The sequence below is a fragment of the Lepidochelys kempii genome, chromosome 1 (assembly GCF_965140285.1).
Source record: "Lepidochelys kempii isolate rLepKem1 chromosome 1, rLepKem1.hap1, whole genome shotgun sequence".
Lineage (NCBI taxonomy): Eukaryota > Metazoa > Chordata > Testudines > Cheloniidae > Lepidochelys > Lepidochelys kempii.
In genome coordinates, this window is record NC_136380.1 from 117,469,246 (window position 1) to 117,494,994 (window position 25,749).

Genomic DNA, 25,749 nt, shown 5'->3' on the forward strand with positions numbered 1-25,749 from the left:
TTGCACTTGTGCTCAGTTGGCTGAATTTTTCACAAGCATTTGTGACATTTCCTTATACATTTCCAGTTATTCTAGACAGCAGTCCCATGTGCTCCCTTCCACTTACACGAGGGAAAGGGAATGCAGACATATGGATGGGGCTTCTAGGGCACTTGGGGTCGCAGGGCTTGGACCATAGGGCTAAATATTGCAGCGTAGACATTCAGGCTCAGACTGGAGCCTAGGCTCTGAAACCTGTGATGGGGGTGGGTCTCAGAGCCCAACTGACCCAGGCCCTTAGACTCAGTGACCCGGGTTTTTTATTGCAGTGTAGATGCATCCATAGGTTACATCTACACTTCAAGCTGGAGGTGTAATTCCCAACTCGGGGAGACATACCCGCACGAGCTCTGATTGAGCTAATGCACTAAAAATAGTGTCGCTAAAAATAGTAGTGTGAGCAGTGGGATGAGCTAGCTGCTCCGGTACAATCCCATCTGAAATACTAGGCGTGTACTTGGGCAACTAGCCCCTCCCACAGCGCCACGGCTACATTTCTGTTTTTAGCACACTAGCTAGCTTGGAGGGTACGTCTCCTCAAGCTGGAATTTATACCTCCAGCTCAAAGTGTAGCAATGTCCATACTGGGAAAGTGTCAGGTCTGCTGCATTTACTCCCTCCCCAGCCCTGAAGAACTCCCACTGGGAATGTTCCACAGATATTGCTTTGGTAGGGTTTGTATGGGCAAGAGGGGTGGATGAGCTGCTCTTTGTGATGTTTTGCCCTCTCTGTGCAGCCGTTATTACACTGGGCATCCTTGCCTAAGTAAATAGTACTCAAATCACTGTAAAGTCAGCCTCTGTGCATGCACACTTCTCCCTGAAGGAACTGCATGGCCCAGGGTGGAGGAGGTCCAGAGAAGCAGCACAAAGGGACCAACCCTCCACCAGACAAAGGATCTTCCCTAGGGATCTGTGGAGGTGGTAGGTCATGTCTCCTCCTCTCTACGCCACCAGAAGGGACAATGTCAAGGAAATACCATGTAGTAAATCTTACAGTTTCCAACCCCTCAAACCCCTTCTCATTGGTCTCCCCAGGGAAGAGTACAAATTGTCTCAATGAAAGCTGTGGTAATTTATCAACAAATAATCTTAAATGGTCACTGTCTGGTAGTTTAAGTTGATAATATTCCTGAAGATAGATATAGATCAAAATGATTTTCCGTTTAGCAGCATTCCTTTAAATTTCTTAATATTTTCCTCAATATTTGCATACTTTCCATAATTTTAATACTTCCATATTTTATAGCATTTACTATTTACAAATGAATTGTGGTATTTCCTATACTTAAGTCAGTTATGGTGCTTTAAATCTATTTTTAATAGTATTTAAGAGGAGTACATTGTGGGACTGTCATAGGAATGGTTCCCATTAGTACTCTTCACAGCATTTCTCTTGCATAAAGGAGGAAGAGGTCAACAAAATATATCCTCATATAATTGTCCATCCACCCACATAATTTCACAGAAAGAAAACCTTTCTCCATCTCTGGTGGCAGGCTTTTTTCTTTTTTTTCTAAATGTGTCAAATTATATATTTTTTGACAATTGAATAATCTTGAGGCACATTTCCTTTTCAGTGTTTAATTTTAAGTGACAGTGGATGACCTCTGTAGACAGAGCTACAGAATAAAAGGCATCACTACACTCCAGGAGAGCAAAGACATAATTACCAACTTGCAAGGACATGGTCCATTGCTAAACTTGTGGGGGGGTCATATTCCACTAATTATGGTGGGCAGTATGGTCTGGAAATGTCACTGAATCTAAATGTAGGTTTCAGAGTAGCAGCCATGTTAGTCTGTATCCATAAAAAGAAAAGGAGTACTTGTGGCACCTTAGAGACATGCTCGAATAAATTTGTTAGTCTCTAAGGTGCCATAAGTACTCCTTTTTAATCTAAATGTATTGCATCTTCCCAGGGGTAGCTCCTGATTGTTACTTTACGTGGGAGAGAATCAGATGGAGCTCATTCTATCTACTTATAAATTATAATAAAAATAATATAGAGGGCAAGCCAGAGATGTTCCATTAAAACCATTTTTCTATGGAAAACTCAGATTTCAACAAAACGAAATTTTTCACAAAGGCTGTCTACTTTCCATGGAATATTAAAAAAATTTTGGTGAGAAACCAAATGCCTAAACACCGGTTTGGCAAACACTGAGATATTTGGGGAGTGAAATACACTACAATGTCCAGAAAGACACACCACCCAGAGGGAGTCAAATTCATTCACTGACCAGCATTCTGAGCCAGTTGCCATAGTAACACTCAGCTTGTTAATAGTGCTTCATTTATAGCACAAAAAGCACTTTGCAAAAGAGAGTAAGTAGTATCCCCATTTTGCAGATTGAGAAACTGAGGCACAGAAAGACACATTGATATGCCCAAGGTCAGTGGCAAAGTTAGGACACTCACAGTCTATTCCCAACTCCTGCCAGATGTTCAATGACCTAGCCACTGGTTATGGCTACTGTTCACCTGGTTTGGACTAGTTGTTCTCTTTGGACAATAGTCTGTGGATCTAAGATTTCATTCTTTCTAATGCCTGTTACAATGACTCTGATCTGCTATGTATGGGTTGTAATGCAGAGAAGATACTCATTTTTTAGCATCAAAGTTTGGGGTGAAAGGAGAAGCAGGCCAGATGTTAGCATCTAACCTCATCTTTATGGGGGAATCTTTAAAGGGGATAATCCCTATGGTGAACATATAAACAGAGAAAGTCATAAACACCAAAACACAACAGGGGCCTGATCCTACAAACCTTCACTCACAGGACTAGGCTTGACTCATATGTGCCTGTTCCCACTGAACTAAATCATAATCTCTTACTGATTTCAGTGGTACAGAACTGCTACCATGCGAAATCTCATTCACTTTTATGGGAGTAGTTATGTAAGGACTACTCTCATGAGTAAGGGTTTGCAGGATTGGGCCTTAAATGCAAATATCCCTTGGTATTAAGAAAAAGGGAATCATGGGGGAAAGGTGTTTGTATTTTGAAGACATGTGAATCAAGGCCTAAATATTTTGCTTTCCAAATCTTTGTTGCCCTGATTTACTTATTTGTGTTGTTTCTTCTGACTCCCTTTTCAAATGATGTGACCACTTTTCTCTTCCTCTTACCCCCTGAATATAGAGAGTGGAATCCTGGGCTCACTGCAGTCAATGGCAGAACTCCTACTGGCTTCCACAGGGCCAGGATTTCACCCACAGGGTCCAGGCTCTTGTTCTCACCATTGCCCCCTAGCTCGACCCCAATTAAATATATTCTGCCACCACCAAACTTTATTGGAGCAAAAAAGCCACTTTAATTCAGTTAATTATCAATAACTTATTTCATCTTAAGACATGCCAGTGCTAATTACAAATTAATAGCCCCATAAGAGCAGTATTTGCAATGGCAAAGTAACACAATACCATCTTAGGCAGTGGTCCCCAAATTGTGGGGCACGCCCCACCTAGACAGCCGCGGAGGAACATTCAGGGGGGCATGCAGCGGGGTCTGGGCCAGCTTCCACAGGGGGCAGGAAGGGAGTGCCATCCAGGCCCACGCTGCTCCCAGCCCAACTCCGCCCCCAGCTGCAGCTCCACTCCACGCCCAGCTTTGCCCTTATTCCTTCTCCACCCCCAGTTCAGCCCCCAGCACCACCTTCAGTCCAAGCTCCTCCGCTGAGACTACTGTGTAGTAATGGGGGGGTTGGTGTGAACAGATTCCATTCCTGGTAAGGGGGTTGGGGGCACTGTTCCTTCTAAGCTTCAAAAATTTGCACAGAAGAAATTTTTTGCGCACACAAAATAACGTGTCAAAAATTAGAGGGAACATTGGCTGGGGGGGAAAGTGACAAGAAAAATATGGGCACCACTGCTCTAAGGTGACATTACAAAAATACTTCCTCTTCAGCTGAATAGTGCTGAGGTCTCATAAACAACTGAAGAAGTTACTGAAGCTGTAGTTTAGGAGCAAGGATATGGGCACAATCCTGCAAACCCTCACCCAAGCAAGTAGTCCTTACTCATGTGAGTAATCACGTTGATGTGAACGCTATGGCTTGCACGTGTAAGGATGACTCATATGGGTAAATGTGGCCCTATCTGGGGAGTCTGTCCATCCCAAATATGCCATATAGTAGGCTGTGCTGCCGTTGGTATCAGAACATGTTGCATTACCTCTAAAAGATGTTTTATTCCTTATTCGTAATTTCTCTGGCAGTTTAGCGTCTTTAGGCAGGGACAGAAACCGTGTTGCTTTGGAGAGAGCCTGTATAAATAAATGCAGGAAGTGTTAAATTATAGTAGAGTGAAATATCACATAATGAACACCAGAAACACAAGGGAGATGTCTGAAAGAGTTTGTCTACTTTAGGAAAAGAGCTGAAGGTTAGGCTGAGGTTAGCAAACACATGATAGTTGATCATGATCTTTTCCCACCACAGACCCGGGTTAATCTTTTGCCTCAGTTTAGCTGGCTGAGGCCTGCCCTACCCAATGAGAGGCCTAAGGTTAATGTCAGCCAGCTAAACTGAAATAAAATATATTAATATGCATCTATACTAGAGAAAAGGTCTGGATAGGTCAGAGTTAGTTACATGTTCATTAATCCCAACCTTTCCTTGACCACTTTTGCTAATGTAGGAAAACCCAAAGTCTTTCTATACACAATCCCTGTTTAGAACTTTATTACTTAGTTATTAAAATTAGCTCAAAGTTGAAAGTTGGCTTACAAACTCTCAGAGCAGGAATAAATCTAGGCCCTGATCCTGTAATCACCTATATATCTGAGTAACTTGATACATGTGAGTAATCCCAGTGAGGTCATGGGGCAACTCATTGCATAGAGTTAAACACACGTAAGTGTTTACAAGAGCAGGGCCTAAAGACCTAGCTCCTGCAAGGTGCTGAGCCATTAAAATCATGTGGAGTTGAAGACACTCAGCAACTGGTGGTAGGTAGCTTACTGCATAGGACTCTTAATTTTTTATCTACAATTTCTCAAGTGAATCCAGTTTGTGAATCACTGTCAAGAGAATTTTTTATATAACTTTTAAAATCTGCCCCCTTTTCCTATCTACCCATCCCACTCGTGTACCCAAAAGAAACTTGAAATTGAAATCCATTTCCTATCAGACATTTGTCCTCTGGATACTGCAATGCTACGCATGAGCACTGAGCTGAAGGCATATTCGTTAAGTAAAAAAAATCCAGCATTATTTAAGAAAAATTATTTTAAAATTTACTGTCTGTGCATTTTGACAATCTGGCTCGGACCCCCTGTTCCTTTTCCCACCCACAAAATTTCTTTGTCCTGTATTTCTCTCTGGCATCCCTGACTAGTAAATCAGTTATTTGCATGATCAAGGCAATGTGTAGCCATGGCTGCAGGGACAGAAAAATACTGTGATTCCAGAACAAGATCCAGTATTACACTAAATGCCATGGTAGCCTCAATAATGATAACCAAATACAGTGATTCTCGCAGATGTCACTCTGATCTCAGCTGTAACAATGAGTACAGTAATTACAAAGTAACCATGGAATGCAACAATAAATATTCAAAGAATGATTAATTTTCCATTCTCCTAAAGTGGGTAGATGGATTGATTTCAAAGCAGCTGCCAGTGTGGCCTCTGCTGGAAGACCCTTTCCCCCTAGTCTTTCAGATATGACCGGAAGTTTGTGATTATTTCAGTACAGGTTGACTCAGCCCTTCACATCATTTGAAGCAGAATAAATTGCATACCATGCAATTTACTTGGTGGGGAGAGGGGTCCTTTATGTGCCTCCTCAAAGCTGGAGGTTTTATATGCCCTCTGTGGATATTGCAGAACGCCTGGCACTTTTCAAATGAGGGGGTTGGTCTGCTGAGCTTGGTCAAAATTTCTCCTCTTTACATTGTTGCGGAGCATCCTATGGACAGATTTTCTGCCTCAGTGCCACTGTCTATCTCAGCCAAGCAGGCTCTATTAGCATACAGCTGTGTGTCTGTCATGCTATGTGTATGAAGTTTGGGAAGTTCTTTTTGTGGACATTTCAGATGACAGCTGCAATAGAACCTCACCCTACAACATGTTCCACCCAGATGCAACTGCATGGCACTCTGTGGAGGTAAATGGGGCTTCACACAAGCTCCAGGGCTCGTACACAGAACAAGGTGCAAGATCAGAGCCTAAGTGTCAGTATTACAAATGACTGATTTTTACATGTTCCCTTACACATTCAAATTTTCCTGTGTTTCAAGGGGACATTTTGCATGATATTTAGCTATGACAAGTTCTTTTCTACAAACATACTAAAATGCAAATACCGGTTTGTCCCTAGACAGGCTGCAGGTTTTCTTTACACTCTCCCTCAGGCTGTGCCGGCGACGGATAAGAATTTCTTTGGCCTGTTTTTCACTTGCATCTGCAGCCAGGCTGTGTCTGTTATATGACATTGTCTGAAAAATAAAGGCAGTGGTAACATTTTCAGAAGCAATGGCAAATGCATTGAAGATGTACAAACAGCACAAAGTGCACTTTTTGCTTTAATGTTCTATTAAGTGTCACAAATATCTTGCAAACCAAAGCACATTAAACATTGATTAAGAACAATCTGAGTGATTAGGTCAATGTTTCTTTAGTCATCTGTTCCGCAGGCGTTCTGTTCGGCACCTGCCTTTGTTAAATCTGCCAATATTTATCATGAAAAAGAATTGGGGGGAAATGGCTTCATACAGTGTTTATGCCAGACTCACACTAGCTCATTCAGTGTGTCAATTGAGGACACTCGTTTGAAGGTGATAAGATCAGTCACCAAAGGGGGAGAATATTTTCAGCTCCAGCCAGCTCCTCATTTGAACACCTTCCAAAAACCCAGACACACGAGCCATTTTAGCCACAGGAGGGTGTAAGTACCGTGTCCTTTTTGCTTTTAGTTCACGACTTTCTCAGCTCATCAATTCGTACTCTCAATAGAAACAACCGCACAACCACTGAAAATGAGCAGAGCAGTCTCACATCAAGAGCTGACCAAAACACTGGCATGACAGAACTGGGACAAAATTGGAGTTTGGTTTCATGGGGCTATGTGCACATGACCCTTCAAAAGTAAAGTAAATAAGCTGGATGTAATGTAACAATAATATTTAGCAGCCATACAAAGGTATAAACACCAGTAAAGCCCTTATGGCTTACTGTGAACATAAAAGAGACAGATCCTCAAGTGGCATAAATCCAAATGGAGCTCCACTGATTTTCACCGGAGGAGAATCTGGTCTGAGAATGGATTTTACAGATAACCTTTACATTCAAAACTGATGTGGGACATTCTATTAAGTATAACTTCACCCTTACTCGATGTCGTATTTGATAGAGATTCTTTGTTAATATTTCTCGCATATTATCCATTTCAGCAGGGGAAAGCGGCCTTACTTTATCTTCCAACAGATAGTCACTGTTGCAAAGTAGAAAAAAAAAGAGAGCTAGAGAGAGAAATGCTTAATACCTGATCATACAAATTAAAATTACCAATTTTCTTCCTTAGAGATAAAAATAACATTTTACACAGGGGGGGGGATTTTTTTTTTTTTTTACAAGATGAAGGTGTAATCCTGACTCAAAGCTCAAAACTCACCCAAAAATGTCATGCTCTCTCAAAATTCTATACAGGTTGGATTAAACTACAGATTTGATTGAGGTACTTTTCAAAGTGCCCCTGAAACCTCCTTTCCAGCTGCTGTACCCAGGGCTGGCCCTAGACTAAATGGACCCCCCCACACACACACACACCCCCAATTTGTTAAACTTCTGAATAACTTACAGCAACCTGAGCCCAGCGCCCCCAAGCCCAGCACCCCGGGTGGTTGCCTGCCCCTAAATCCGGCCATGGCTGTACCAGCTGCTTTCAGAAGACCAGGCACTGTCCCAAAAGTTAGACTCAGCTCCCTATGGAAATGTGCTGCACTCTGGGATACTTGTGCCATCAGGCTCTCCAACCTGAAAGAGCAAAGGTCACCTTCAGTCTCTGTGGGCTGAAGGTGAAACTGAGCAACAATGAATCCCTTCACTTCTCTTAGTGGGGCAGTGCCCAAGCGACCCCAAAGCTACAGCCATCACTCTCACTGATAGTATTCATTTCAGATTCATTGTGGGGAAAATGGTAATTGCACAGTCAGTGTCAGGCAACACTAGGATACCAGCCTTAAAGAAGAGATGATCCCTGTACACAAATGGTGTAGTATAATAAACCCACACACCTACATGGAGGTTTATCCACACTGGCTTTACTCACTTGAGAGAATCTGAGGATGGGACTGTACTTATCATCCCACTTTCTGCCATCTCAATGGCGTGTTTGATTTCCAGCTTCTTGTACAGGGAAACAATGCTTGATTTGGGCTGGTTCTCCCGGATTAGAAGTCTCCGCAGGAACTTATTGTCAAATTTTTTAAACCTGTGGGGGAGGCAAACCAACCCGACCAGTTAGATTCTGTTACAAATAGTTTGGGAAAGCAAATATTCCACAGCTGCAGTGTTGGGGATGGAGGTTACTCCCTGCAGGATGGATTTCTGGCATGTCTATCAAATATCATTGAATGAGGTAATCAAGGATCAAGTAAATCTTTCTTTTTGCTGGGACTGGCCTGTGTTTGGGCTCATACATTCATCCTCTAACAGTGACCTTTAGCTTTTAATTGTGTTGGCGTATTGACAATTATTATTTTTAATTAGCCGTTTGCCTAAAAGACAAAGGGAGCAGTAAATATTATTGTAATAGCGACAAAAAGGCCTTGGCTTAAACTCACTGCCTTTCATGCTCTGAACTTTTAATGGCCCCCTGAAAAAGAACATTCAAATTTGTTAGAAGTTCTCGCCTCTAGTGCAGCAATTGGATGCTTACTGAACCACTATTGATCCTCCTTCTCCTTACTAAGTTTGAAATAAAACCATCCAGAACCGGGCAACAGACAATCCGCTGTTCAGATATTCAACTCTTTCAGGCACCTCAAAGTCAACTAGTTCCTGAGTCTTCCTGTGATAAGAGCCAAAGGATTCTGACTGGTTTCCACCAAGCAAGGAGCTAACCCTGTGCTTCAACATTACAAAGCCATACAGGCTGGAATAGCAAAGCAGGCTGGGGACTACAGGTTTAGACAGACTCTCAAAAGCCATACAGAAAAATTGCAAAAACAGCCAGAAATGGGGAATGAATAGTGTGAGGTGATGGAATTCCACAGCCATGGGTCAGAGGGCTGGGTTTTTTACCTAGCCTTAGGGTTTTGTTCTGTTTTCTTGTAGTTTTGTAAAACTGTTTTGTCTCACGGTGTAACCCACGCATGCTAAAACCAAAGCAAACAGGAGTAAAACCCTGAGGCGTCAATCTGCTGCCTGACCGGCTGCTTTTGCAATTGGTGGGCCAGCTCATCCACTCAGCCAACTTAGTCTCCCTTCTACAGTGAAGAGTTTTAAATAACATTCTTACTTATCTTTCCAAAAGTTGTGACCCCAGTGTCCGCACACATCTTCAATTCCCGTCTTCACATGATCAAAGAACTAAAGGCAAAAATACAGATTCATTATGAATTGCCACAGACATCATTTAGCTTGCTCTTAGATATGACATTTTAACAATAGCTTAGTTAAATCACTGAAGTCTTGTCTATATTAGAAAAGTTGCACCAGTTTAACTCAATCAATTCAAAAGTCAATCAAGTTAAAACAGTGCAAATCTGTAAAGTAGAATCATAGAACCACAGGGTTAGAAGGGACTGCAAGGGTTAATAGATGCACTTAAACCAGTTTAGTCTGTGTTGAAATTGCTTTAGGTTGACTGGAAGGATTGTCGAGTGCTTCAGGCACTAGCCTAGGACTCAGGAGACCTGGCTTCAATATCCTACTCCACCACAAACTTCCTGTGTGACCTTGGGGCAAGTCACTTAAGGTACATCTACATTGCATCTGGGAGCAAGCCTCACAGCCCAGGGGCACAGATTTTTGTTAGCGGGATTCATGCTAGCGTATATAAAAATAACGGTGTAGACGTTGCTTTGATGTTGTAACTTGGGCTCTCAAACTGGGGTGTGTGGGAGAGGCTTAAGAGCCTGAGCTCCAGCCCCAGCAGCAAAGTCTACACGGCTATTTTTAGTATACTAACGTGATCCCTGCTAACACAGTTCTGTGGACTTGGGCTCAGAGGCTCGCTCCTAGATGCAGTGTAGACATATCATCAGGCGTAGGCCCTTAAAAGCATTTAGGCTCCTAAATTCCACTGAAATCAACTGGAGTTAGGTACCTGAACACCTTTGAGGATCTGAGCTTTCATCGCTCTGTGCTTCAGTTTTCCATCTGTAAAATGGAGATAATAGAATTTCTCTACTGCTCCAAGGTGTGCTGTGGGTAAATACATTACAAATTGTGATGCAGCCAGAGTGGGATTCACAAATGTATTTAGGCACCTAACTATGGGAGTATGTATCTTAGATTCAGAGAGAAATTGATGTAAGGTAGGGTTATACGTGTTTAAGTGTATCTACATTAGGGTTTGCACTGATTTCACTAGTTGAAGTTAATATCAGTTTAGTTAAACATGTGCCACTGTTCTAGCATAAGCAAGTCCTAAAACTGCAGCAAATTCATATATAAAGCGTAAAAGGAATGTAATTTTAGCACAGCAGATCAACAATTTAGAAAATGAACAATCCAAAGGCTAATATATATCTACAAAAGAAAGTTTATCTCCTTGTGGCACAGGCTTATTACAGGTCAAATCTGGTCCTACTGAAGTCAATGGGAGCTTTGCAATTGCCTTCAATAGAGCCAGGATTTCACCCTATAATGCTGAAGTTATGGCGTACCCGATTGTAAATTTCTTCACTGACAGCTGGCTGCTTTTTATTCGATCTTTTAACATCAAGAAACTCCACCAGTGGGCGAATTGTTATTCCCTGTACAGAAAACAGAAAAGAAATCCTTGTTTACTCATAGACATAAAGGAATAGAGACATACATTTCAGTCATATGCCTTCTTTTTTTTCAGTCAGAACTGTGACAACCAGCCTGAGGGTCCTCATGGCTCCCCAAAGACAAGTATGGTACAGTAGTTTCAAATATGAATTCACCCCTGTAATTAGCAAGTGTTGCATTTAGTCGGCAAAGTGCTCTCTCACATAACACAGTCCCCACTAGCAAATCAGAAATGAAGGGAATCTCCAAACTAGGATTGATGTCCATAAAAAAAGGATGCATTCATCTGACAAATCCTATTAGTGACATGGCACTTGCTAACGGCAACCATTTTTTTCCAGTAAAAGTTTTTCAAGAATTCCACGATGAAGAAAAACAATCAGCTTTTGAAACCAGAAGCAAATCTTTCATAATTCAAACACAAATTTGTTACATTCTCCATCAGCTATTGTTTTAGAAATTAAAATTCAGGGCTGACTAAATAGTAATATGGAAATTAATATCCAAGAGTAGGTGACAGTGGAATTTCTGGTTAGTATTTATCCTCAGTTGGTTATTTTAAGAGAAGGCACCAACTTCTGGCTTGCCCAACATGCTGTGTTGGCTTTTAACATTTACTTATGGAGGAAATGTTTTCTTTTTATTTTAATGCTACTTACACATTAACATAAGCTGTAATAAATACCTGACACACCTTTGCTGCCTAGTGGCTACACTGCATTTTTAGGTATGGTCATGTGACAAAACCCTCTGAAAAAGGCTCATTCAGGCAGATTAAACATTTTGATTTTCTTCTCAAATGCTTCTTCACAAAACATCTGGGAAACAAAACCTGACAGGAGGAGAGTTCTCACCTGAATGAAAACGGTAAAGAATATCACCACAATAGTAGCAGTAATGAACAATTTCTTTCTGGGGATCACAGCAGCAGGAAGCAGAAAGACAAGAGAAAAACAGATGGCTCCTCGGAGACCTCCATAGGCAATAATGAACTGGTCCTTAAAAGTTAGAGGAATTGTCCGGAACACATTAATGATCTGAGTCAAAACAAAAACACCTGAGGAAAGGATGAAGACAATAGTCTTAGGGAAAATTGAGGTGACATGGAAAGCCTCATCATTACTGATGTTTATTTTTATGACACAGAGTTTATTTGTTTTTGTTTTTGTTTTTTTTAAGAAAGGAAATGTCTGTTTACCAGATTGAGAGATTTTTAATTTAAAATGTTGGTAACATTTTCAAAAGTGCCTAAGAGACTTAGGAGCCAAGTCCTATCTTCAAAAGTGACTTAAGCACTCCAGTGGCTAAGTCTCATTGAAAATGAATGGGCTTTAGCTCCTAAGGGCCAGATTTACAAAACTATTTAGGCACCTAGGTCCACCCGGTGAAATTTATATAAGCATGAAAGCTGGTTAGGTGCCTAATTCCCACCTATGGGAGTCTATGGGAGCTCAGTTAAACTCCTAAGAGCTAGATTCACAAAGGAACTTAGCCATAGCGGTGCTGTGTGTCACAACACCTAACTGTTAGACAACTAGAAATCACCAGCATTCACAGTCAGTTCCCCAGCCAAGCTAGCCTATGGGAGATGCTGAGGAGAGGGTTGTGTCCTAAGCCCTACCTTTCTCAAGCTCAAAGAGTTAGACACCTAAATCCACATTGGATACAGGAACCTCCCTCTGCTTTGGATTCTCAGCTGTGAACTCCCTTGAAATTAAATTCCTATGTTGTTTTCTGCAAGAAGCCAGAGGGGAGAAGAAAGAGGAGCTCCCACGTAGCTTTTAGTTCAGTGGCACAATACTCACCTGGGATGTGCAAGACCCCTGTTTCAAGTCCTCCCTCCCCTTGAGGGGGAAAAGGGGATCTGCCACTTCTCAGGTGAGTACCCTAGTCACTGGGCTATGGGACATTCTGATACGGAGGTTCCCTCACTCTCCTGTTGAAGCTGTTCCACTGTTCCATATCATTAAAGAGGTACTGAAGGAGAAGGAGAGGACCTTGGGTCTCCCCCGTCCCTGGTGGACACTAGGTGTCCTAAACACCAGACTATAACTGAGCAATTCTCAGCTCTTGTGCTTTCACTCTCTCTGGCCCAATGACCCTTTAATTATTTATCCACAGTGGAACAGCTTCAACAGGAGAAACTAAGCCCCATATCAGAATACCCCATAGCCAGTGGTTAGAACACTCCCCTGAGAGCCAGGGGATCCCTGTTCTAATCCCTTCTCCTCTCAGGGATAGAGGGGACTTAAGCTGGACATCTCCCACATCCCAGATGAGTACCCTAGCCACTGGGCTAAAGGTTATGAGGGAGCTTCTCCTCCTTTTCCTCCTCCCCCCATTTTGTGTGAGGCCCGATTCAGTAAGCAGACCGGATTGGGCCTGCAGGAGAGTTAGGTGGAGAAGCACCTATTTTCCTCTGGTTTGTGCATTACTCCGGAGTTTAGGCATACAGACACCTAACGTGAGGCTGCAGTGCGCATGTGCAGAGGTGGAAACATAGGTGTCTACAGAACTTTTAATGCAAAAACGCAGGCAATGAGCAAGTTTGACACCTATAGGGTTTGGTGGCAGCTGAGGGGGGTGGGGCTTGTGAATCCCTGTAGGGCCTGATTCTGAGATTGGGGTGCCTAAATGCATGTTTCACTTGTAAAGAATGCTCAAGAACAAAGTTGCATGTCAAGACTTTCTTACCCAGTGCACGCCAGATCAAACAGAAGAGGAGGGTGAAGCTAACAAAGGCCCAATTCCATTCATGGTTTTTTCCAACCGTGGACACTCCCATGAAAATAAAGATCAGGGTCTCACTGACACTGCTCAGCATCTTCATGAAATACTTTATGGTTGTGTAGGACTTCTGGGAAACATTCTCCTCCACATACTTATTCATGGTCATGGCACAAGCTGTTATCCTGCAAAGTTAAACGTTAGCATTTAGTTTATTTTTTAAACCCACTCATCTAAAGAGAACCCTACTGTAATGTTCAGCTAGGAAGGACTCCCTTCGATATTGGTCATCTCTTAAATAAAAAGCATAATTAATTCTACCAATGACCTATTTTCAATTATATATGTAGAATGTATTTATCGAGGGTTTTTTTTCACAGAGATGTGTTTTCTAAAGAAGTATTAGTTTAGAGAATCTTTTCTGACAGGCTGATCCACACAGCTAAAATGAAAGGCCCTCTGCACAGTCACTCAAGATTCTAATGGTGAGCTTTCAAAACAACCCCTTCAAAGAAACACAAAGCAAGACATCACACCTGTCCTTCAGCATACGTATGTTGCCAGCATGAGTGACTGAAATGGGGATGCTCATCACAATCATCCAACATATGAGGGAGGAAGCAAAGCTTACTAAGACAGACATAGACAGCAAGGGCCAGGGACCTAGTAGTTTCTTTCTATTAAAGAACTACATCCGTATTTCTCCCTTATTCCTCCATGTCCTCTGATAACAGGTATTTCTATGTCCTTGTCCATGATGGTCATAACTCACTATAATAATCTATTTCTGTTCATGGACTGACTCTGAAACAGGGTAAAAATCTCAAAAAGATCTTAACGTTTCAGAATAGCAGCCATGTTAGTCTGTATCCGCAAAAAGAAAAAGAGTACTTGTGGTACCTTAGAGAATAACAAATTTATTTGAGCATGAGCTTTCGTGAGCTACAGCTCACTTCATCGGATGCATGCAGTGGAAAAACTGAAGTGAAGTGATGAAGTGAGCTGTAGCTCAAGAAAGCTTATGCTCAAATAAATTGGTTAGCCTCTAAGGTGCCACAAGTCCTCCTTTTCTTTTTGCGAATACAGACTAACACGGCTGCTACTCTGAAACCTATTATTTTTAGTGCTGCAGCACAAGCCCTGTGAGACCAAGTAAGCTGATCCACGCTCTGAGACTGGCTGATGCAGGGTGTTGTTTGCTGTGTAGATGTATCCCTGGTGTCTTCCAGTTTTCAGATGGTACTGTCCCTTCAGTATTCAGCAGGCTGCTCAACTAACCCTTGAGTCGCACAGCACTTATGTCATAATGGGAGTATTGCAACCAATTTATGAGCAGGCACAGTGGCATCCAAATAGATGGACATAAGTGTAGGAAGCTCAGTGACTAAGAATTTACCTCAAGTGTGTGTGCTGAGAGCATGATCCCTAGCTGAGATTGTCAAACAGCTGTCCCCACTGTGCTTAAGGGGATATGCTACCACCAATACAGCTCTTTGCTGATTTCCCAATTAAAAACTGGCTTCATATAAACCTGCATACGAGTTTTTGGTCAAAGCACATGAAGCCCAGTGGTTTGCAGATAGAGATGGAAAGACATGTATCCATTTTGCCTTTCTATATGTGGACCCTGAAAAATAGCCTGTACTAAAGCTGCACATCCCAGCATGCGACCATAATTCAATTCCTTATATGTTTGACATGTGTGTTACAACACTCAGAGTCACAGAAAATTCAGGCTAAACTTGGACCTATACTCTTCTGGTATTTGGGACATGGTTTTCTGTTCTCCAGTAGGATGATGCCTCTTGTCTGTCTGTTGGAGACTTTCAGGGCAGAGGGCACTCAACAGAATGTTCAGCCCCTCGTCACAGAGTCCCACCTTTGAGACAGCCTTATCATCCCTGTCAGTCATAACCGCCCCACTGGGACACGGAAGAAGTGGCACTCATAGAGAAAGGTCAGGCCAAACCCATTGAGGGCTCTAGAGATCTGAATCAGCATTGTTATACACATCCAAAATTGAAAGGAGAGCCAATGCAAGGTACAAACACAATGAGACAGTATGTGCTCCATAGTATGCTGCAGTCGTCCAGTTTGGAGGTGGCACTACAGGATAACCAGGACTAGGACTGTCTTCTCGTGGAAAGAGCAAACTAAATGTCCTTGAACACCAAAGAGGGAAGAAGGCATTTCTGGTGATAGATCCTATTTGTGCATCCAAAGTCAGCAGTGAGTCCAAAGTGACTTCAGAATAATGCACTACTTTGAGCAGCTGTGGGAAGATGACAATGGGAGAAGCTGAGGTTGTAGTTGCTGACACTTTCTCAAAACGTTACCCTCTCCTACTAAAACTGCTTCTATCATTTCCTGATTTAGCTCGATCTTTTGTCCAGGTTCCAATTTCCTTCAGATACTGGGAGACAGTGTTGTTTGCTCTGGATGGGAAAAACTAATAGCTGATTATATTAAGTCCTTGACTCTTCTAGGATCCCTTGGCACAGCCAGAGCCATCAGTGACTGATGAGTCTTACCCCAGTCGGGGGGGAATCCAACTCTTCCCTCTCCTTCTGGCAGGCAGGGCTGGAGCTGTGTGCTCTGCTGATCCCTGACTAGCGGAATGGTCCCCAAGAGAGTGCAGTATGATGAGTGGAACTGGGAAAAGAGGGTCAGGTTTTAGGAGGGAATGAGTTTGGTGAAGAAACAGGTGCCCAAAAATGCAAGTTGGGTGGGGCTAGGGCTAGGCTAGGCCATTACCACTTACACAGCAGATCCTCATTGTGCAATACTGGCCCCAGCATGCTTAATAACAATCTCTTTTCTACAATGCTGTCTTCCTGCAGGCTCACTTATTGCTAATGAAACAGAGACCAGTCAGTGCAATCTGGAGCAGCCATTTGGCTCCTCTAATGTGCTTTGAGGCCTGGCCCTGTCCCTGGACAAGTTTAGGATGGAGGAGGAATAAAGCTGGTTTAGAGTTACCTTTGCATCCCCTGGCCCTCATCTGTGCTGAGCATGAGTTTGACATTGGTGAGGATTGTGTCAATATCTCCTCATTGTCTCCCCAGTGCTTTTATGCAGTGTTGAGTAAAACTGAAACTAAGATGTAGTCCTCTGGGTCCCTACAGAGGGACTCTTTGGAAAGAGGAGCTCGTCATGACAGTCCAGGACCTGTCAGAGAAGAATGGGTGAAGATCTCATTCTTCCCCCCTCAACACCTTTGGTTTAGCTTGAATGTATTGTCCATGATAATGTAGCCATTGTCTTTTGCCAGGACTCACTAAGGTTAGCCTGAGACAAATCCCAGAAGGCTATGTGAAGAAGGGTGTCTAAGCAATATAATATTTCACCTTCCTAGCTCACAAAAGCTTATGCTCAAATAAATTGGTTAGTCTTTAAGGTGCCACAAGTACTCCTTTTCTTTTTGCGAATACAGACTAACACGGCTGCTACTCTGAAACCTTCCTGGCTTTCTGATTTATTGGAAGCCTGACCATCACAGTGTACAAACTAAATAGAAAATGAAATGAAGTGTTAGATTCTATTGATTACCCTCTTAAACTTAATTTTTATCATGATTACAGACATGTGGGAAAGCCCTGCAACTCCAGGGTGAGTCAGCCAGTTCTGGGAGCAGTTTGTTTTTGGATCCTGAGCTAATGGAGACTGTGTGCGGATGTCTGAAAAGAATCTGTCACCAGATTAAGTTGTCCCTCTGTAACTTAATACATCTCATATTTTTAACCACTAAAATTTAAAGGGACAGCATTCTCATTTTTTATATTTTTTTCCAATACAATATTACTTTCACTTATTGCATGTCAGTAACTGACTTAATTCAGTAATGTACAGGGATTGAGTCGTGCTAAAAATCTTCATTAATCTTCAAATGATGAATATGCTACAATTAGTCAATGTGTAATTTTGCATTTGATAGCTCTTTAGATCAGTTACTTCTGTTTGAACAAAAAAATCCTATGTGAGTTTCTTCATTTGGCAAAATGAAATTACAAGATAGCTACCAAACTTCTAAAAGGTGCAAAGTGCAAATATTATTTTAATATTTTCTTTCCAATGGAGGTTAATATCGTCAACATAACCTGCGAGTGGGAAAGTCTGGGTGTTCTCTTCATTTTGTTTTGTACTTCCTGTTCACATCCAATTTACATGTAGCTCCTGCATTCTTTGCCCTCAGACTGTTGACTCTGCCATGTTAAAATCAGGAAAAGAATAAAGGACTGATTACCATCAAACTGTATTTTGTCTCCCTTTGACGAATGTAAAACCACTTGCACTAACAGTGCAGGTTTTGTTGTGGCTGGAATAAACTAGAGCTCTGTATTAAATCCTCAAGTTTCTTTGACGTACTAAACTTAACGGTCGTTTCAGTGCGTGTTTCTTGTAGGCTGTTCATTCATTGTTGCAAAAAAAGAAACACATATTAATAGTTCTGCTGTTTCACAGCCCTTCTAAAAATTATAAATAGAAAATGTAGCCGTATAACTTGAGGTGGCACTAGCCTGAAAAGTTCAGCTCCACAGCGACTTTTTCTCGTTCATGGTTTTGATTCAGGCCCAGCTCTAATTACAGCGTAATACATGTCCTCACCTTCAGAGGAGAACACTCTAATCGGGACCATCTAGGAGATGATTAATCCATTACAACCAACTATTTTTGATGAGTCATCTGGCCAGGAGTTATAAATGGCTATTTCAAGAATCACTTGTCCCCATGACAAGTATGTAGCATGGGATATTTTGGTTAAAAGGAAAAGGCATTAACTCCTTTTTTTCCTCTTCTCCTCTGACTGCAATCAGTTTCACAGCTGCACACAGGTGAGGAGACAGGGTCAATAGATATTATTTATTCGATAATGCTGCATTTTCCTTTCCAGTAATTTACCAGTGCCACAACTTTAATATGTCAGTTTCAGTGTTTCTTCCATTCAAGTTTCAGAGTAGCAGCCCTGTTAGTCTGTATCCGCAAAAAGAACAGGAGGACTTGTGGCACCTTAGAGACTAACAAATTTATCTGAGCACAAGCTTTCGTGGGCTACAGCCACTTCACTGGATGCATAGAATGGAACATATAGTAAGAAGATATATATATATATATATATATATATATTGCCATACAAACTGTAAGAGGCTAATTAATTAAGATGAGCTATTATCAGCAGGAGAAAAAAACTATATTCCATTCTATGCATCCGATGAAGTGGGCTGTAGCCCACGAAAGCTTATGCTCTAATACATTTGTTAGTCTCTAAGGTGCCACAAGTACTCCTATTCTTCTTCCATTCAGGTAAATGGAATCTGGATTTTAGAAGTTCAGGGCTAAGTGGCTGTGATATATGAAAACCTACAGCTGGGGGGCGGGGAGAAGAATGTCTTTGAAAATAATCTGAAATTAATCTTTGAAACAGCATGTTTTAAATTAAATATACACAGCCTTCCATCTGCATTGGTACAGTGATTCACTGTTCAATCATCTCTGGCACCTGCAGCTATCATGTATGCTTCAGACATGTCAACAACCTTTTCCCACAATGTAAGGATCCAAGACTTCTACCTGGATGATAGAGTAAACACCACTTTCAACCTCATTTTCAAAACAGAGAATATTCTGATTTTCTAAATAATACACTATAGGACTGTTCTGATATTTCATAACTTCTGTCTAGACAGCCACTAGACAAAAGTGGCCGGGTTTAAAGTCTTCTACAAATGATGAAACGTCTGGCAGTGCTGTCTTCTCCAAGTACTGCACTGCAGGGTCAGCACTCACTGGGAGCCCAAGTCCTGCTGTGGGACTGAACCCACACCTTCTAGTCTTTGCTGTTCAAGATGACTAAATAGATGACAGAGGAAAACCTGGACCTGCTAGTACATTTTTTATTTCAATGCCATACACTATATGCTTTTTGTGCTTTATTAAATTAAGAGGTAGAATATGCTTTTGCCCTCTGCCCAGTGTATGGGGCAATGCATAACTGCACTGCCCCCAGAGACCCTCTGTCCATATTCTCAAGGGGGAGAGAGGAAAAATAGATGCACAGTTTCTGCTTACCCTATCCACAACCGGAAGGCCCGAGTAGACACCACAGAAGAATAAAGGGGGAAGGGAGCTTGCTCTCCAAATGGGCCCACAGGTCAGGCTATGAATGATCATTATTAATCTATTCCAGAAATGACTGAGCACAGTATTGTGGATATGGCATGTTATGGCTAGGAGTAAAATATTTAACAATATGAAACAAGTTCAGAGTAAAAACACATGCAAGATACCTTTGATGATAAATATATTGTGGTCACATAGTTGGAATAGTAATAATACAACCTACCACTTCCTCCATCTTTCATACCCACGCAGGGACCAATCACATGCTGACACTAAGGCTGTCATAGTAATGAATATTTATCGATACAGCTGTATACTTTCAGTATTATTCTGCCCCCATGTGCTTATTCCATTTATACATTAGGAGACATGCACTGTAATTAGTTTTATATTAGGCTCACAATGTCCAGTTCAGCATTTTCATGCAAACTATTATGACTTTTTTATATAATGCTTCACTCCCCTTTTTGATATGGAAGCCCTTTAAGTACATGCTGTCAATGACATTTGACTAAGAACAGAAGGAAACTGGAAACCACACAAATGCTATGAATAGCAACCAGTGGAAGAGATGGGTCATTTCAGAACTAGGTCAAATTGGATTCGTATATTACTTTATTTCGGTTCTTATCTGACAAAGAAACACATGCACCCTTCAGTTCCTTACTTCCATTAGTCTGCCTCCCGCTGCTTTCTCTTCTTCTTTTTGGGGATGGGGAGAATATTTCTATGTTTATAGTACTTAAATAATTAGGGTTCTTTTCCCCATTTAATTGCTTCTTGGCCCTGGAAAAACTTAAATTACCACACCAGTGATAAATAAACAATTCTGTCTTCAATCAGATACTAGAAAAGGTTCTAAAAACAACAACAATTTCACCAAGTATTAGAGATACTAAGTAGTAACTTTTAAGTTTCATAAAATGTTATCACTTCTAAAACCTGACTGCCTCATGGTTGTCACAAGAACAATGCAATACTTAAGTGGTGAAAGAAGATTGTTCTTTACACAATATTGCTTGGAATTACAATAAACTGTTTTAATTTATTTGATGTCATGATGGTCTTTTCTAAAACTGAGGTCATTACAGGTCATTTTATGCAGTACAGAGAGGGTGACTTAGCTCTTCCTAGTGAAGTGCTATAGGGGAGTACAACAATACTTTTATCTGTCAGAAATAACACAGAAAATATTATTTTTATATGTAATTACACACACACACACCCCCAAGGGCTAGACTCACAAAATGACTTAGAAGCCTAACTGCCACTAGAGGTGTCTAAATTCAAGAAACAGGCCCACTGGGATTCACAAGGCCCCTGCTCAGCTGCCTCCAAGCCCTGTAGGCATTTAAACAAGCTGAGCACCTAATTTTTTGCAGTAAAAGTTCCCTAGGTGCCTATGTTTCTGCATGTGCACTGCAGCCCCATGCCAGTTATACAGGGAGCCTAGGTGGCAAACTCTGGCTTGGAAAATTCCAATGATTTTTCTAGGCACCTAAAAGTAGGCATTTTGATGCTCAAGGTATGTCTACACTGCAATAAAAGACCCACATCACAGCCCCAGCTGGCCCAAGTTAGCTGGCTGTGGCTTATGGGGCTCAGGTTGGAGGGCTTTAAAACTGCAGTGTAGACATTTGGGCTCAGATGAAGACCAGGCTTTAAGAGCCCACAAGGAGGGAAGGTCTCAGCTCCTGGGCTCCAGCCAGAGCCTGAACATCTACAATGCAATTTTATAGCCCCACAGCCTGAGCCCCACAAGCCCACATCAGCTGACCCGGGTTTTTATCGCAGTGTAGTCGTACCCTCAATGTCAACACGCCTACGTTTTTTTATTAATCTAGCCCAGTGGTGGGCAGCCTGCGGCCCGCAGGATAAATGCGGCCCATCAGGGTAATCTGATTGTGGGTCGTGAGACATTTTGCTGACATTGGCCATCTGCAAGCATGGCCCTCCGCAGCTCCCAGTGGCCGCAGTTCGCTGTTCCTGGCCAGTGGGAGCTGTGGGAAGCAGCAGGCCACAGGGATGTGCCAGCCGCCACTTCCTTCAGCTCCCATTGGCCGGGAATGGCAAACCATGGCCACTGGAAGCTGTGAGGGGCCGTGCCTGTGGATGGTCAACGTCAGCAAAATGTCTCACAGCCCACAATCAGATTACCCTGATGAGCCACATGCGGCCTGCGGGCTGCAGGTTGCCGACCACTGATCTAGCCCCAAGAAGCAAAGATCAACAGTTATTATAAGATCACTTTAGAACAAGATTCTGAAATTCTTACTCCCATTGGTCCTAATCTTACTCCCAATTTAGTAAATGAAAGTTTTTTCATTTAACATTAATGGAACAGCATTGTCTCCATTCAACAGTACTTATTCAAATAACTTACTACTCGTTGTGAGGTACAGGCTGCAGAATCTAGCCCCCTCACTGATGTCTCATTTTGCGTTGCCATTTGGTACTATTATTACTAAAGTACCTTTTTCGTGTACTTACGCCATAATGCCTGAGAAGTGAAACATTTCAGCTGTTATATATGACAAGTAACTGTAGAGGAAGACAAAAAGTGGCTCAATCACTCGGATTTTATGGGTGAAACGGGTTGTAAATGCTGCCACAAATCCCAAAAAGATTCCAATCAACACTCCACCAATCCCCACTACAACGAATTTAGCAATTCCAGCAAATACATCAATGGTCTCAATTGTGTGCATCTGGCAGAAAGTCTTGAACAAATTGTACAGGACCTACGGAGAAAAGAAAGCACATTACTTTTCAAAAGCCTTCCCATTTCCTCTCAGTGGCACTGTAGTCCTGCATTCTAATGGAAGACTTTGTATTTTTGTCTTTACCTTGAATTCACTTTAAAAATATGCTACTTATATACTTATAATATGTATTTATATGTTATTTTTATCCATAGATCTCAAAGTACTTTACAAAGAGGTGTAAATATCAAAATTCCTGTTTTGCAGATTAATTTTGCAGACACTGAGGTACAGAAAGGCCATCTGACTCGATCAAAGTCACTCAGCAGGTCAGCGGCCACACCAAGTGTAAAACCAAGTTCTCCAGATTGATGGAAATTCCTGTGTCCCATCTATGCTGCCAATCATTTTCAGATTTCCTAATTTCACATGTTCCCTGCCTGAGGCAATATTTTCCAGACTCACATTTTCGCGGGGACAAAAAAAAAAAGAACGATTTGTTTGATCACCAGTCAAATCAAGTAATTTCATTAGACATTTGAGGCTGTGGGACAACAGGTCTGAAAACATATCTGCTCAGCCGAACTGTGACAGATGCAAACCCTAAATGGCCACAATGCCGCTCCTGCCAACTTCTGTTTAGAACAATATGGAATGTGATCACCTGGGTTATATTTTGAATACAATCAACTGATTAGAGTTGTGCAAAATCATGACCAGAAGCCATAAGTAGGCCCAATGCCAAGATACTGGGCCTTCTAACAGTCATTCAGATATCTTTAAACTCTCACGGGCTCTAAAGCGGAACTGAATTGATTATAAACTCCCATTGACCGCAGGTATTCTGATTCTGAAACATTTCTGGATAAAAATAGAAGCCCGAACAATGTCTAAAAAAGACCAACAAGAGACCTCAAAGGAGCTGCAAGGTGAAGTTGTTAGCATGGTTTGTTCATCTGCTGAATGAGGTCTGTTGGCCTCATTCGGTAGGTCCATAAATTGTGTCCTCTATATCTGACCCCTACAGGCTCAAAACCTCTGTGATAAATGATTCTCTTTAGCAGCAGGTAGGCAAACATGAAGACTGTATCAAAGATCTGCAGTCTGGTTACAGCACCACCACTGCAGTGTATGCACAGAATGGTGGGTGGAAGTCAGTGTCATTTTGATCATGGCACACATATTTCAGGCCTGAGAAACAGTGGGCTTTTTGGCAAAGTGTGCTCATTTGTGTTTAGGTTAGATGCTGAAGAGTGATTGTTTTCAATAAAAACAATTACACAATGAGAAGGCTCCATATAAACACGGAGAACAGCCATTCCCCAAATATTCATGCAAACAGAAATGTCTTTGCATGAATGATTGTTAAGAGTAAATAAAGACAGGCATAGACATGTCTGAACCAAACAGCCATTTGGAATTGGAATTAATATTTGCCTGCGCTGTTTTTGCAGTACTGTGTTTGGCCAAGCCTAATAACATCATAGGCATGGATAGAGAGCCTCAGCTATAAACTAAGAAGAAAAGTCAGGCTTTAAGAAAAGCTTTAAAGACAGGATGTGAGTCATTGGCTTGGAAGGACATAACATCAGGTAGATTGGGAAGTGTAAGTGGAAAAACAATATCCCAACTATGGAGGATCATGGGAAGGGAAAGAAAAATGGCCAATACTGAAGGATCAGATAGAGTGGATGGGGGAGATGAGGTCAGTGACCTAAACTGGAGAAAATCCTTTCAAAGTTTAAAAATTGGGAAGACAACTCTTTGTTGAATTAGGAGATGAATAGGTTTCAGAGTAGCAGCCGTGTTAGTCTGTATCCACAAAAAGAAATGGAGGACTTGTGGCACCTTAGCGACTAACAAATTTATTTGAGCATAAGCTTTTGTGAGCTACAGCTCACTTCATGGGATGCATGCATGAGATGATTAAGAAGCCAATAATGGAGAAAAGAGAGAGAGATGGTTCCAATTCATGGAGCTGTCTGGTCCTTGTGACATGTGGAAAACTGGAGTTACATTGATCATAAAACAGGACATTAGAGGAATGATAACAGGAGATTATTTATGCATGGGTAAGGATTTCAGGAAAGATAAGGACAGGTAAGAATAAATGCCAGTAATATCTGAAATACAGTGACAGCGGATTTACACATGGGGAAGTGGATGGCTCAGGGAAAGGGTAATGGACTCTGCAGACTTTCATCTCTAGGTCAACACAAGAAATTCAGCTCAGCTGGTTAATCATTAGACATCTGATGGCTACTTGGTGTCCTATAGGAAATAAGTTGGTGATCGCAGTGCAGCTCTAACTGGGCAGGCGCCCAAATCAAATTAGCACTAATTGGAAACTGTGTTTGTAGTCTCCATATGATTTGCACTCTTTCTGGGTGTATCCATGAAAATTCATGCTGAGCACCTCTTCTCTCCTCCCCTCCCACACAGACATTTCTGCATCAGGGGAAAACCTCTGAATTTTTATTAAAAATTCAATGATAAATACCTAAAAACTTCATACATTAAAATCTATGAAAAATTTATATGCCTCCATTAAACATTAACATGTAGGTCTAGTGTAAAGAAAGAATTTGATAAACTGGCTTTGGCTCTCGGTAGATAATGGCAACTAGATAGAAAGACATATGGCATGATGGTGCCATGTGGTCAAGTAGCAGCAACAGTAATTGTTTATATAGTAACTTACCACAGTTACGGCATCATTCAACAGAGACTCTCCAAACACTAGGATGTAAAGCTGTTCATTGACATGAATATTTTCAAAAACAGCCAGCACTGCCACAGGATCCACAGCTGAAATTAAGCTTCCAAAGAGCAGACTCTGCAGCAAAGTGATATCAGTCAAGCCAAATATTTCAATCTGGCAAATTCCAAAAAGGGAAAGCCCAATGCCAATAGAATTCCAGAGTGTGCCCACTACCGCATACCAGAATATAGTACCAAAGTTCTCAAAGAAAAGGCGAGTTGGCATGAAATATCCGGCATCGAGTACAATCGGTGGAAGGAGATACAAGAAAAAAATATCACTCTTTATTGCAGGTGGGGACTTTTCCTTGGCTCCAAAAATAATTCCACCCAGCAGTAATCCAACCAGAATAAGGAGGCAGCTCTCAGGCACGACCGAGGGCAACTTGTGATAGAGATGAAAGCCTTCAAGGGGAGTTCAAAACACAAGAAAGTAAAATAGTTACTTCTCCAGAATCT

General features: G+C 41.7%; 1 protein-coding gene across 1 annotated transcript in view; it reads right to left on the bottom strand.

Moving 5' to 3' along the window:
• Positions 1–25,749, bottom strand: part of SLC9A2 (solute carrier family 9 member A2) — a 37,746-nt gene that overhangs the window by 3,474 nt on the left and 8,523 nt on the right. The window contains exons 2-11 of the mRNA XM_073351509.2: positions 25,232–25,695; positions 22,319–22,569; positions 13,679–13,896; positions 11,839–12,041; positions 10,876–10,965; positions 9,504–9,574; positions 8,313–8,474; positions 7,376–7,475; positions 6,349–6,480; positions 4,215–4,305 (exon numbers count right to left, since the gene is read on the bottom strand). Coding sequence (XP_073207610.1) covers positions 4,215–4,305; positions 6,349–6,480; positions 7,376–7,475; positions 8,313–8,474; positions 9,504–9,574; positions 10,876–10,965; positions 11,839–12,041; positions 13,679–13,896; positions 22,319–22,569; positions 25,232–25,695 — 1,782 coding nt within the window. The remainder of the gene's footprint in view (positions 1–4,214; positions 4,306–6,348; positions 6,481–7,375; positions 7,476–8,312; positions 8,475–9,503; positions 9,575–10,875; positions 10,966–11,838; positions 12,042–13,678; positions 13,897–22,318; positions 22,570–25,231; positions 25,696–25,749) is intronic.